Source organism: Rhinolophus sinicus, chromosome 16 (assembly GCF_057876585.1).
Source record: "Rhinolophus sinicus isolate RSI-liver-muscle chromosome 16, RSI-T2T, whole genome shotgun sequence".
In the NCBI taxonomy this organism is placed as follows: domain Eukaryota; kingdom Metazoa; phylum Chordata; class Mammalia; order Chiroptera; family Rhinolophidae; genus Rhinolophus; species Rhinolophus sinicus.
In genome coordinates this window covers 120,596,922-120,611,160 of record NC_142516.1, presented here as the reverse complement: position 1 = coordinate 120,611,160, position 14,239 = coordinate 120,596,922, and the positions used below count along the sequence as shown (strand labels likewise).

The following is a 14,239-nucleotide window of genomic DNA, read 5'->3' as shown; positions in this document are numbered from 1 at the left end:
AATTCAACCAAAAATGATAATTTTGCTCAGGCTCTAAATTGTTGGGAAATTAGGTTAGAGAATGCTAGTATTTAGTTATGTATGAAGTGGGATTTATTTTTCCAGAGTAAGAAAGAATTGTCTAAACAGCCTCACTTTGTAAATATTTTCTAATAAATTTGGCATTTTATTAGACATAAGATTGGAGAGTCAAGTCACTTATTTTCTCAGAGCTTAGATTTCTGCCCCCATAAAATGAAAGTTGCACTAGATGATCTAAAGCCCATTTTATTATTAAACAGTGCATTATTATATTAAAGATACTTTATAATAATGACAAAGGATTACGTTTTATTAATTCCACACAAACTTTATATTTTCCAACAAAACCTTGCCCAATAGTACTCTACTATATAGTCAGAATTTTTAAAAATATGTCCTTCTTCCTTCAGGAAGAATTTAATTTGGCAGCATAAGAAGATATTAAAGTTAATAATTAAATGAAGATAATGGTAACAAAGGGCTTTTTAATGCTATAAAATATTGTATTTTTGTTATTTTTTACTCCCATACCTTACTTTGCTTATTTTTTAATTAAATGAGGTTGTATGGGTAATTATTTTCTTCTGTCTTGGCAACATTATTTTGACTATCTGTGATCCTTATAAAACATAGTGAAATTTTAATAATTTAATGTACAATATACTAGCAGTGGAGAGTTTTCAAAGTAGGTATAAGGTGTATTTAAAGGAACAATTTAGTATTGTAGGAGGCATATGTACTTTAGGTGGAACTCTGTTTCTACCTAGTAGTTGTAACCTTGCTAAGTTAACCTGTCTATAAAATGGGGATAATAATCCTTAGGGCAAGCCATGCAAAATAACTGTTTATCGTTTGTTTGTTTGTTGTCAAAAACAGTCAAATACTGGCGATTTTATATGGCTAAACCTAAATAATTTTTCCTATCTCACGAAATTATTGAATTGAAGATAAGATCATAGAGATATAAAGCTTGCAGAGGTCTAGAACACCATATAAACGGAATGTGGTGTTATCTACTTACTAAGTTAGGGACAGCTGTGTGGTAAATTCAAGTTAATATTATCACTATTTTGATGTTTCAATGGAGAAAAAAATTTTAAATGCAAGTTGACTATTCCAGTATGTAAAGTAGATTTTGCCTCTTAACGTTGTTGGGATTCGGATACAGGACCATAAATTGAGCTCTCAAATCTAGTCAGTTTTACTGGCTTGTGTGGTTTTAAAAAAAGTAGAATTTAACCTATATATAAGAAACATAATTTAATTGGAAGTTATTTTATTTTGTATATGATATAACTCGAAATGCAGATGTAAATCAAAATGATTATGTATCATTTATAATGAAAGCTCTCCTGTTTGAATTCTTTATGGTTTTAAAAAGGTAGCTAGCTAATATTTTTCAGCAATGTTTTTCTTCTGAAACATCAAAAGAGAGTATTGTGTTATATAATATTTTCACTCTTTGTCAGGCCAATATTTTCCAAGTTATCAAAATGGATTATTTTTATAAATCAAAGTAGTTACCTATCAGATAATGGGGTTTTTTGAAGTTTTATTAGCAATTTATATGACCTGAAGAACATCTTATTAATTGTGAGAAATGTATTTTCTGTACTTTCTTTGACTAACTTTGGTACTAAAACAACAACAAAAATGTCAGTCAGTTGTTCCTGACTTGAACATTATCAAGCGTATATAGAATTTTATCATTGGCCGTTCACCATTCTTTTCTTTTCCCATTAGCTGTGATGGCATTTCTTTTTGACCTTAAGGCACTCGTGGACATGATGTCCATTGGCACTCTTCTGGCCTACTCTCTGGTCGCAGCCTGTGTTCTCATTCTCAGGTGAGTTGTCCTCGTTGACAGATGGTTCTGAAGGATGTGTGTCATGTGGGGCCCAGGGGATAAAGAAAATTGGGACTCACCATCCTTACTTTTAAGGAGTTAGCAGTCTCACAGAGGCAAGAGGTCATGGACGTAGAAACATCAATATAAAGTATAATAATCATACTTGGTCCTCAACAAAGAATCAAATATAGTTGATAATTAGTGAAAGGTTGTCGCAATCTATGTGAATGGCAGGTTCTCATACTGTATAAAGACACTTAAGAATATTATACTTTCTGTCCCAGTAATTTAACTGCTGAGATTTTATACTAAAGATTTAATCAAAGAGGCACACACAGATATACGTATGTAAAGGATGTTCATGGAAAAGATAATTTACATTAGTGAAAAATTGAGCTAACCTGAATATCAATAAGAGAATGGTGAAATACATGAGGATACATTTATTCAGTGAACTCTTCTACAACAAATAAAGTGATATTTTATTATTTGGAGAAATATATCAGTTTCAGGATATAAAGCTATATGTAGCATCTGAGTTTATTTAAATAATAACATAAATGTACATGAAGAAATCATTTTTTGTGTACACACACACACACACACACACATATATATGCATTTATGACCTCCTGAAATTGTACTAAAATATTATCAGTGATGAACACTGTGCACTAGTTTTAATTTTCTTCTGTGTACTTTTGTGTATTTTTTTCTCAGTGAGCATATTCCTTAGATGGAGGACAAATGTTACCTTTCAATTTAAGTAAAGGCTGCTCAGAGGGAAGAGACCACCCTGGGGAGGCTGGGGCAGATACTAGCAGGTGAAGCAGGCTGATATCTTGACACAGGCTATAGAGGGTGAGGATAAAATAATAAAGGGGAGCGGCACGCATGGGATTGGGAGGTGGCAGAATGGCGGGGCGAGTGAGTCAGGGTGAAGCTATAGGACTTGGGTAGGCGAGGTCAGAGGCAGATTGTGATGAGGCCTTTGGTTGCCAGACTGAAGACTACATGTTATTCTGTAGCTGATGCTTAATCAGTTTCTGTGCTGTTCCTGTGAACCACGTTTCCTTTGGATGTAGATACTTTCAGAATAATCATTACCACACTTGTCTCACTTTAAAATGTAGCTCCCTCCTGCATCTAATATATAACTTTCTAAATAAATGGCTATCAAAGGAAAATCAGAGTTGGTGCATATATTATATTGAGCAGGTTTGTGGTCGGACCCCCCCCCCCCCCAACAAGTGTTGAGTTATTGCACAAGCTGTGACACTGTAAGATACCTCATTTAGAGTCTTCGGTGCTCGTTTCATTTGAGGCAAGGATCTCATTCAGAATAAAGACACAGACTTTTATTTGGGGGTAGGTACCAGCCCGGCTTACCTTACGAGCAGCCCAAATATTCTCCTGAGAAAGAAGCTCTGAGATCATTTACCAATGCAACCTCGGAAAGTGCATCCCAGGCCATCATGCTGCAAGGACAGGGTTTCAGCCTGCGATCCCTCTTCAGCCCCTCGGCTCTGCCTACACAACAGTCATCTTCTCTTGTGAGCTTTCTAGTCGGATTCCTTGGTAAGTGCTTTCACTGCATGCATTATGAAGACCCAACAGATGTGTGTGGCTAGAGCAGGTAGGATGTAAGAGAGGACAAAAGGCCTCACATTACCCGAGAATATGTTAGCAACTACCCGGAGCCCTGAAATTTCCACCTAACAGGTCACTAGACTGGAGATCATATTTATGTTAGTAAGATAAATGTATCACATTTGAGTAAATGAAGACGACAGGAAGAAATTCCCTTAGGTGAGAGCGGCAGAAGTGCCAAATCGGTACATTTCATTTGCTGTTAGGGAGCAACCTGGGTGAACGCGTCAGGCCAAGTACACCTGCCAATCACGGAACGGGGACCCCAGGAGGCGGGCAGGCAGTATAGAACATCCTTGTCTGCTCACCCACAGTTATGTAATCTCTCATATCTTCAGCAACATTTATTGAGCATTATCTATGTGCCAGGAACTCTGCTGGGATATCAACAGATAGCTCTTGATATCTTGAGATATCAAGAGAGATGGCCCTTGGACTGGGCTTTACAGACAGGATTATAGGTAGCAAGCTAGGGGCCTCTGAGAGCCCATAGGATGGACCCCTAATGCAGACTTGATGGTCAGAGATACAGTGGGTGGGTGGTGATGTCACTCTGTGAAATAGGGAGAAAAGATGCAGATCATATATTAGTTGTTTACATTAACAATCAGTATTTACAACAGCTAAAAATGGGTAGACTTGCCATTTCCCATTTTTACAAAAAGGGAATTATCCATCCCTAAGCTTCCCCTTAATCCATGTGATATAGTCTGGGACAGTAGCAGATGAGGACCCGGGTGGCACATGGGCAGAAAAAGCAAGAGGGTAGTGGCAGAGGGGAGGTTGACTTCTGAGGGGGAGAAACTCATGAGTCAGCAAGCAGTGTTTCTTAAATCAGTGAAATCAGCCATTCTGCTCATAAAGGAAATGAAGAATCTTAGTATTTGGCAAGAAAGAAGGAAATGATGTCCTACCAAAATGGACTGTTTGAACAGAAGCATCTGAGTGAAGTGTGTGTGCTGATTTTGTTTTGCATCCTTATCTCCTCTGCAGCGTTTCTTGTTTTGGGCCTGAGTATTTTGACCACATACGGAGTCCATACTATTGCCAGCCTGGAAGCATGGAGCCTGGCTCTTCTCGTGCTATTCATTGTTCTCTTCATTGTCATAGTTCTCATCATTTGGAGGCAGCCCCAGAATCAGCATAAAGTAGCCTTTATGGTATGTGTAATGAGGATTAGAGATGCTAAGTACTATGCACATTTTCTCTTATATGTTAGTTTTTGTGAGTTGTCTCTTTAAAAAAAAAATAGGACTTCAGATGAAGTTAACCAATGCCCAAGTGGGTCACAATTCTTTAAGATGTTCCTTTTTGTCATAGTATTCTCCCTACATTGGTTGTGTTACTTCCCTTTTCAAAAACTTGAATATTCTCCCATCAATATATTATTATATATACATAGTAGTAAACCAATTTCTTTTCAAATAATCTACAGTAGCAGAATAATAATTAGACTATTTTATTTTAAAAACTCAGGACCCTCTCAGGAAGCTTATTTTCACCAAAAGCCCTTCCACTTCAAGTGAAATTATCCTGTCCCATTCTAACTAAGGGCAGGTTTCAGCTTTAAGAGAGTTTTCTGGAAGTATCCCCTGAGATGCTGTGTGTATCCAGAGTCCCAGAAGCATGTCCTGTTGATGTCTGAACTGAATCAGTAGACCCTAAACTAAACTGAAGCCTAAAACCCATTGCATCTTGGTGATGATGCAGGCATTACAAGGCTGGATAAATTCCCTGTGGCTTTGGGCTGCAATAATTAGTGTAAAATGGCATGCTCTCCTTCGTATTCTCTAGAAGAATGAGTTTTATTCAGGTTGTCCTTTTTGTAAGAATATAAACTTAATGAAACAAAGTCAAAGTGTATACAATGTCAAATTAGTTACCACCGTGTCAGAATAATTTGGGGAATGTGCTTTCAAAATTTGAGTATATTTAAGAAGATATTTTTCCCCCTTAGGTTCCGTGCCTACCGTTTTTGCCAGCATTCAGCATCCTGGTGAACATTTATTTGATGGTCCAGTTGAGTGCAGAGACTTGGATCAGATTTAGCATTTGGATGGCACTTGGTATGTCTTTTAATATTTTAGCTTTCTCAACTTAGGCTTTTTCCAATTCCGTGCACCGTGATTAGAAAGATTCGTTTCTTCCCCCTTCCTGGAAATTAAGGCTTTTTCCAGTTTCCTCCTTGCCCACTTTTTAGAACATCTGAGGGCTTACTTTTCCAGATGTTTTCAGATGCCTTTTTAAAAATCATTTTCTCTCAGTATCCTTGTAGAACCCTATAGGTTCTGTTTTCTGCAGCTTAATGGATGAGAGAAATGCAGCCCCCAAAGGTCAAAGGATCTAACTTATAAATGGCAGCCCAAGACTCTGATTGCAAAGCCAGTGCTTTCCAGTGTGCCAGGAAATTTCTGGAGACATTTTGAATGTGCTATTAGCAATAAATCTCTTTTCTGATATCTAACTTTCTTATTATGAGAGCCTGGGGGGAGGGAAATTTAGCATTAAATAATATGAGTGAGCTTATTTATTTCTATATTACACTGTTTTTCATTGTAACCTCTTCAGTTTTCTGTGTGAAAATTGAGTTGGGAATTAAGAGTTAAAAAGATTGTTGTAACTCAAACACTGAGTTTTGCTTGTATTTTGGGGGATCTTACACAGTGCCTGGGAAGTGGGGTGGTGGTGCCTTGGGTCAAAAGTTATCCATCTATACAGGTTACACTAAATGGTTCTCTTTCTGTCAAGGTGACCATTTCTGGTAAGTGGCTCTGTTGCTTCAGGGACAAGATCCTGACAGGAATCAGCTACCAAGTGGCTACACCCTCAGGGATGTCCCACACAGCCATTGCTTGGGGGTCCTGCCACCTCCCCAGGTGGCTCCAGGAAGCTGAGGCTAAATTCCAGGGCACAAATCTAGCGAATTCACTCCCCTACCCTGAGCCCAGAAGAATCTCATTCTAATCTGGTAGTAAGCTTCTCCATACTTCCTGCCTTCCGTTTCTTCTTTCTTCAAATTGTAACTCACTATGGTTTAATGTACTTCATCTTGGTTAAGAATATGAACTACAGAGCCAGTCTCTGTGTATTTGAATCCCCCTCTGCCATTTATTAGCTGGGTGACCTAGGCCAAGTTACCTCCCTGGTTTTGTGCCTCAGTTTCTTTGTAAAATGTTGACAATGGTCCCTTTATTTGAGGTCAGGGAGGGCCAGATCTTCAAATCTCTGAGGACAGGAGAGGAAATAGAATCATTCCTAATAACTGGACATGCCAAAACACTGGTTGGTAGTCTACTTCCCATTATTCTGAAAGGGGGAAATTATAACACATTTCATATCAACCCGAAACTCTCAACCAATTTTTAAAAATATTGCTAAAACCCAGCAATATGCCTATGTATAAGTAACAAACTATTTTGTGAGGATGCTTGAAACATTTCCTTCTAATCTCTGCTAGCATGGCTGTTAATAAACAGTTGCTTTGTACACAGTTCTGTGGCCTCGCCTGGTGGTAGTAACATGTGTAAGACACACCCACGTGCCCTTTGTTTACACAGGGCATGCTTCCCGACGTATCTGACAGTGATTCTGATAATCCACTGCTTGTATTTGGGATGTAATTTAAGATTATGCCCCATATATCCTTTTGTTTAAAGTGTAGTATTAAGTTTTGATAACACAAATATACTTTTTTTCTACATAAATATCTGAAAAACACTTATTGAGAGAAACACACGTTCTATAAATATTGGGTTTTGCAAATGAAGTGCATTCTACTGGGAAAATATTAATCAAGGACCTTCTGTGGGGTATCCTGTACTTGCGTTCTGTTCTTCTAAAATAGCACAGAAAGAGAAGGCAAAAAGCCCTGTTAAGTTCCGTATTAAATTTTCCATGTTCAGTCATTTTCTGACACATCTTAAATGTTGATATTTTGTTATCTAAAAGGTTTCCTGATTTACTTCACTTATGGCATCAGACACAGCCTGGAGGGCAATTCAAGGGATGAAGATGATGATGAAGATGCTTATTCAGATGACATTAATACAGCAACAGAAGAAAAATCTGCCATTCAAGCAAATGACCATGACGAAAGAAACCTCAGTTTACCTTTCATATTCCATGAAAAGACAAGCGAATGCTAACGCTTGTAGGAGCAGAGCTGGTCCACAGTCTTAATGTATATCCTACATGGAGTAAACCCTGACGGATGGCATCATCAGGCTAGGTTGTCATGGGTTTGCTGAAGACATAGTTCACCCTCATTGATACTTTACCACCTGGACAGCACCTCCTCAGATGGTGAATTATGTACCTGGAGAAACCTGAGCTCTCTCCTCAGTGATGAATAGCCCCAAAAGTGTGTGTGTGTGTGTGTGTGTGTGTGTGTGTGTGTGTGTGTGTGTGTGTGTGTTGAGGAATACAAATGTTAAAAGTTGTTGGTGTTTCACTATTACATTTTCTCAGTGTTGTCGTTAATTGGTGGCACATACTGCACATACTGACATGGAGGTATTCACTGAATCCAAACATGTTGTGTGTGTGCCTGGTATGGTTAGGGAAATAACTGTTGCTTTTCCTAGTTAGACTTCATTAATGGCAATTTAGAACATGCACAAATGCTCAAGTACCCATGTTGGTGTCTATCCTTGGTCAGGAGAAGGAGGAGGGGATAAGAAATGAGCCTTTTGTGTAACTTAAAAATGCCAGCAGTGGGATTCGTACAGATTTTTCTACTATGAGGTATGCCAGTTAGCTAAAACTTTAGCCAATAGGAATGTTTGCCTCTGCCATCCTACACAGGGCAGGAGTGGTATTCTGCATCACCAGGTGGCACCCCTTTGAACAGCTATCTTCTCTGAGAGCAGTGGTCAGTAACTCTGAGGCCTTTACAGCTGTGAATGATATGCCCCCTTCAGCCCAGTCAGGGGCTTGAGAAAGGTTGTGTGATCTACTTAAGACACTTTATGCTAGAAAGTGAAGGTGATTCCCATGGCCAGAAAACTAGTATAACTGGCAATGATGAGGATATGTTTGAAAATCAGAGTTAGACAAGTGTTTGGATAAGTAGATCACAAACATTCTTGTTTTAAAAGTCACTTACTTTAAAAGTAAGCCATTAGACTCTCCCAGATCACACAATTGGTGGAATGATTCATACTTTTTCCATTATTTAGTAACTAATCACAGTTCAGTTTTTTTAACCTGTCAGACACAGAATTCACTCCTTTGTTTCTATTTGCATTTTGTCTTGTCCTAGAGATTTCCTACAGTAGCAGATGTTTACTACATGCAAAAGAGGAAAAAATAAAGGGCTTCAAGAAGAGAAAATTTCTCTGTTCTGATTTTAAAGTGCCTATTCATATATTAGAGGGCATATGGCTCAATTTGAGGGGTTCAGGACAAATTTGCCTCTGATGTTTCTTTTGGAAACATTTAAGGATATTTTTCCTTCCCCATCCCATAGCAGTTTAGTGCTTTTTATTTCATTTATTTCTATAATGGCCACATTAAAGTTATTAATATAAGCTCCAGTATTCTCAATAACCCATCAGTGGTTGGGAAATAAAATAGTTTGGTTAAATACATGATTATTTAAAACTTTAAGCTAAAAAAATTAACCAAATTGAGTTAAAGCTATATATACACAGTAACCTTAATTGAGTAAATGATTTGTTTTTATATTTAAGATTCTCTAATTACTATATTTTACTTTATGGGATTGTCTAATAGTGGACTATTTATCTGCAGTGTTTTTTACTTCTCATGAATTATTTTTCTTACAAACTTTAAATGGTCCGCTAGATGAGGCTACAGTCTGAAACATACACACACATACACACACACATTACATTCCCAGGATAAACGTTATCAAGCACATCAGTTGACCAGCTCAATCCAAAGGCAAGGAAAACATTTCTGACAGCTCTTCCAAAAGATCAGTTATTTTATTGATACCATTAAAAAGCAAGTTGTGATTGTTTATCTAATCAGGAATTTATTGTGATTAAATATCAAATAAACAGGTAGAAAGCCTAGGTTTTTGGCTGCTAGTGCCCTAGCATCCCTGGTATAGAACTCAGTACTGACATTCCACAATTTCCAGGGTATAAATGGTAAAATCTGATGCCAGAATTCTCTTTCAAGTTGCATGTTTCGTTGGAGAGGAAGAGTTGGATAGACAGGGGGTGAAGTATTTTTATAAGGACTGTAGGCATACTCATAAATCTTTGTTGTCATAGCCATATCCTGATAACCCCTTTTATTCCATAATCAACCTAGAATAGGCCCTTCACACAGGGAACATGAGGAATTTCATATATGAATATTTAAATCTTTTACTGTAACGCAATCAAGGAGTGTGTTTAGAATGTGATAGGCAGCTAAAACTATTACGCCCACTGTGTTCAATTAGAATTTAGTTCAGAATTATTTTTCCACATTGAAACACTTTGCTAGCACAAATATCTATGAAAACATGCTTTGTCAGTGACTGCTTTTGTTCTGTGAAGACTCAAATGTGTGTCCGTATGTATGTGTGAGTGTATATAAATTATATATATATGTGTATATGTATGTGTGTGTATTTCAGATGTCAATGTATAAGTCAGTTGGGTTTATTATGGGCTTTCAATACCATTGTGTGGATTAAAAAAAAAAAACTGATGTAGAGAAAGAATACTGTTTTATATTGATAGGTATGCTTTTACAAAATTCTTAGGTTTTAAAGTATTTTGAAATACACAGTGATTTTATATGTATAATATTTTCTACGGATAGATTCTTTTAAAAAGCTATATTTATAATGTTTCTAATATAAAATCACTAAACTCTAGTACATTATAACAGGTGCTTTATAATCTGAAATGGAGTGGGCGTAGGGGACATTAGGGTATTTCTGTTTACTTGTCTCTGTGGCACCTTTTCTGACATCTCTGTCTTGGTATGTGTTTATTAGGAAAAGCCAGTGCTACCAGCTCTGTTACCACGTCCCTGTTCCTACATTTGAATTCATAACCTTTTGAATAAAATGTTGTTTTTACTTTCTTAGGATTATCAAAATGTTTTGTATAGATTTGACTAGAAATCAATCATGTTTATATAAAGTCGTCTCTAGAAATTAAAAAGTACATATACATATACATAGTCTCTTTATTGTGTTTGTGTAAAAGCAGCTTAAATTACTTTTCTTTTTTATACTAGGAAATATGTTCTCTTAGTATTTTCAGTGAGAAACTTCTTATAATAGCACCTTTATTTTAAACTCTTAAAAAAAGAAGATAATTTGATAACCATATAAAGGCCATCCCTACCCTACATTTAACAAGGTAGCTATGCAAATTCAAGTGTAAAAACTATGAGAAAACTTATATTAGAGCTTTTGATATATACTGAAATACAGATTATTACATATTAATAATAACATTTTCCTGAGAGATGAACATCAAGAAAACTAAGATCGAAACATCATTTGGGATATATACGTTAAAAAAATTAATGTTGATATACATAAAACTTTACTCTTACCAACCATAGTTGATGGAAAATGCCCGTTTCAGAATTAGCTTCCCTTAAGAGACAAGAGCTTCTCTTAATTTTTCTGAATAAAATATTTTAAAAACTGTTTAATTTTAAATATTAGCCAAAATAGTTTCTAAATCCTAGGAATCGTCAGGCAGTTGTTAAAATATTTTGAATTAGAATCTGCATTTACCAAATTATTTTCTAAACTTATTTGAATGCGTAGCAGGGAGAATAAGGAAAAGCAATCCCCCTCTTGTACTGAGCATGCCAGAGGGAACAGATCAGTCTTATATTATTTCCTCTTAAATCAGGGCATATTCCAAGATTACAAACCACATAATAAGGTTGTGCCAAGATTCCAACTCCCCTCCCTGTGATGCTGCTCACAATGTTCTCTGCCTGATTTCCCCTGATGTGCGTCAAGTGACTGTTAGTTAACACCAAAAATACAGTTTTCACAGAATTGTAAAGGATTGGGCTGTACATCATGGAGTATTAAAATTCACGTGATTAGAGTGATTTTTTGGGGTGGTGGTGGTGGTGGTAACTTTTATTTGGCTAGTGCCAAAATAGTGACTTCTCCATGCATTTACTACTTACATTCTCTAACATGTCCTAAAATATCAAGGGAAAAAGTACCAAAGTTCATGTAGCAAATAATGCCAGCACAGTCATTTTTTAACATACATTTGAAAATAAGGTTGCTTGACTTTGTTGTTTAGCTGAGATTTTTTTTTTCCTTCTTGTATAATTATGTTTAAACATTTTTAAACGGCTTTCTGATTTCTGGACTTTGAGAAGCCTTCTCTGTTATTATTGTGGTGGTTAGTTTGGTTTTGGGTTTTTGTAACATTCATTATTGTTTATATGTACACAGTTTGGTCTTACTGATTTCAAATGCATTTTGGTATAGCTACAACACAGTTGTCAACCCTCTTTGCTGGGAACACTATACTTAGCTTTTCCCTTGATATTTGCCTGAAGCCAGTGCCACAATCGCTGGCCTTGAGCTGACCGATGGGACTCCATGAGGATCATAAAACAGGACCTTGGGCTGATTCCAGGGCCAGGCAGCCTACAAAGTGTGAGCATCTGTAGCTACCCTTGCTGGGTGAGGTCTTGGGATGACAGGGTAAACTAAAAGACTTCACACAAAAATAAGGTAGTTTGGGGCCCTTAATAGCAGTTCCAAATATCCCATAAGTACCCGTACATCAAGGTAAATGATAAAGACCAAGGAATCTCTAGGACTCATGGACAGGATGGCTGCTTCCCGGAACTGGCACCATAGGACCTGACTCACTGCAGCCCTGGGGTGGAAAGTTCATGGGTCACCTTCAGTTGGTAAAGAACCTTGAATTTCCAACAGGGCGACTTTCTCTGGCCCATGTCTGATTGAGAGGCCCCTCATCTTTGGTGTCCAGAAGGAGTTCCCAGTTGTTTTATTGCTTTATTTTGTTATCAGCGTACTTAATGGAAACTGTTGATAGGCCCCCAAACCCTAGAGAAATTCTATGTCTGTGAAAACCAACAGATAACATTGGCCTTCTGTGAAATGTAAAGATTTTTTGTTGAGTAGGTAATTGTGGGGGCAGAGCCCCAGAAAGTAGTTTCCAGGCTCTCGGCCTCACATAGAAAGGTGTTGGCTCAGGTAGTAAATGGCCAACTGTGATTGCATGGCCATCAGCTGTGGCTAGTTGGCCGTCAGCTGTAACCAGTGAGCCATTGGCCACTAATATAACTGCTGTGGCTACACTAGGAGGGAGAAGGAAGGAGAAGAGGAGGAAGGATGGGGGCTAGCAAGAAGATGGCGGCTGGGCTGGCAAGCGTGGATGGCAGTTTGCGGACAGTGTGGATCCAGCCTCCAGTGAGAGTATAGTGCCGCCGCCAGAGAGAATATAGTGGTATGACTCCCCTACCTATGGCTCCATGGGTGTTCCTTTTTGGCCTCACCATATCCTGCGTTATGTGAGGAGCGGGACCAGAGACCCCGCAGGCCTCCCCGCACAACAGTAATTTTAAATTTAAGTGCTTTTAATGATAGTCAGTGTTCCTTTTTCCTTATCAAGTTGGATTATTTTTTAGAATTTATAATAAATAAAAACAAATACTGCTTTACTACTGTAAAATATGCTTTCTAATGTGACCCTGTATTTTTAAATAAATTTTAATACAACTTATAATAATGTGTATGAATATATATCACATATACCAATAGTATACATATCACACTTATCTGATTTAAACTATTTTATTTGAGAAACTTTAAAGTTCAGAAATATAGTACAACCTAAATGGAAACAATTATATTGTTAAGAATACTCACCTGGAAGCTCAAGCCTGCTGTGTAAATAACCAAGTCCTACAAGATAAAAGAGATGTCTTCACATATCCTCAGTCCTCATGGCACTCCAACAAACATCAGTTGCTCCTGAAGCATGCCACCCCCGGACCACACGTACTAAATCCTACCACTTCAGCTGCCACTATTTTTTTAAATTAGTTTATTGGGGTGATAAGTTACATAGGTTTCAATGTACAATTCTGTAATACCTCATCTATATATCACATTGTGTGTTCACCACCCAGAGTCCCTTCTCCTTCCATCACCATATGTTGGATCCCATTTACCCTCGTCTACCACCCCCCTCCCCCTTTACCCTCTGGTAGCCACTAAACTATTGTCTGCCACTTAATGAACCAATCACTTTGATATTGCTTTTATCTGTAAGAAGCTCCTCAATGTCCTCCCAACCAAATCATGGCTTTTCATAATTGGTGACCAGCTGTATGTAACTAACAGAAATTTGTTATAGTATAGTGAGTAAATATTTACCAACTTCAACCCTCTTTGAAGTTGGAGGGAGGAATCAAAGAGCTTTCTGACATGGCTCAAATTATTTAAAATTGCAAATCTCTTGAATTTGTTTAATTTTGAAACGTCTTTGTGTATTTACTTAATTCCTATCGATTTTAGTAAATTGGAAGGATCACCACGTTGAATTAAAAAAACTTTCGCATCAATTTAGCCAGCATTGAAAACCCAGCTAAAACAGCAAAATATTTGCTAAATAGAAGCCTAAGACCTCCTTTATCTAATCGTTGGCTTGATTAGGATTGTTACTAGGCTTAGATACCCCACCTTTGCTCGGGTACCAGGGGAGCATATGAAGGAAGTGATCCCCAGGAGCTGTG

General features: G+C 37.5%; 1 protein-coding gene across 8 annotated transcripts in view; it reads left to right on the top strand.

The window, feature by feature from the left end:
* Window positions 1-10,662, top strand: part of SLC7A2 (solute carrier family 7 member 2) — a 60,288-nt gene extending 49,626 nt beyond the window's left edge. For all 8 annotated transcript variants that reach the window (XM_019737961.3, XM_019737963.3, XM_074329725.2 and 5 more), the window contains 5 exons: window positions 1,765-1,867; window positions 3,243-3,448; window positions 4,514-4,680; window positions 5,478-5,586; window positions 7,469-10,662. In XM_019737961.3, coding sequence (XP_019593520.3) covers window positions 1,765-1,867; window positions 3,243-3,448; window positions 4,514-4,680; window positions 5,478-5,586; window positions 7,469-7,665 — 782 coding nt within the window. In that variant the 3' untranslated portion in view covers window positions 7,666-10,662. The remainder of the gene's footprint in view (window positions 1-1,764; window positions 1,868-3,242; window positions 3,449-4,513; window positions 4,681-5,477; window positions 5,587-7,468) is intronic.
* Window positions 10,663-14,239: the final 3,577 nt, after the last annotated feature.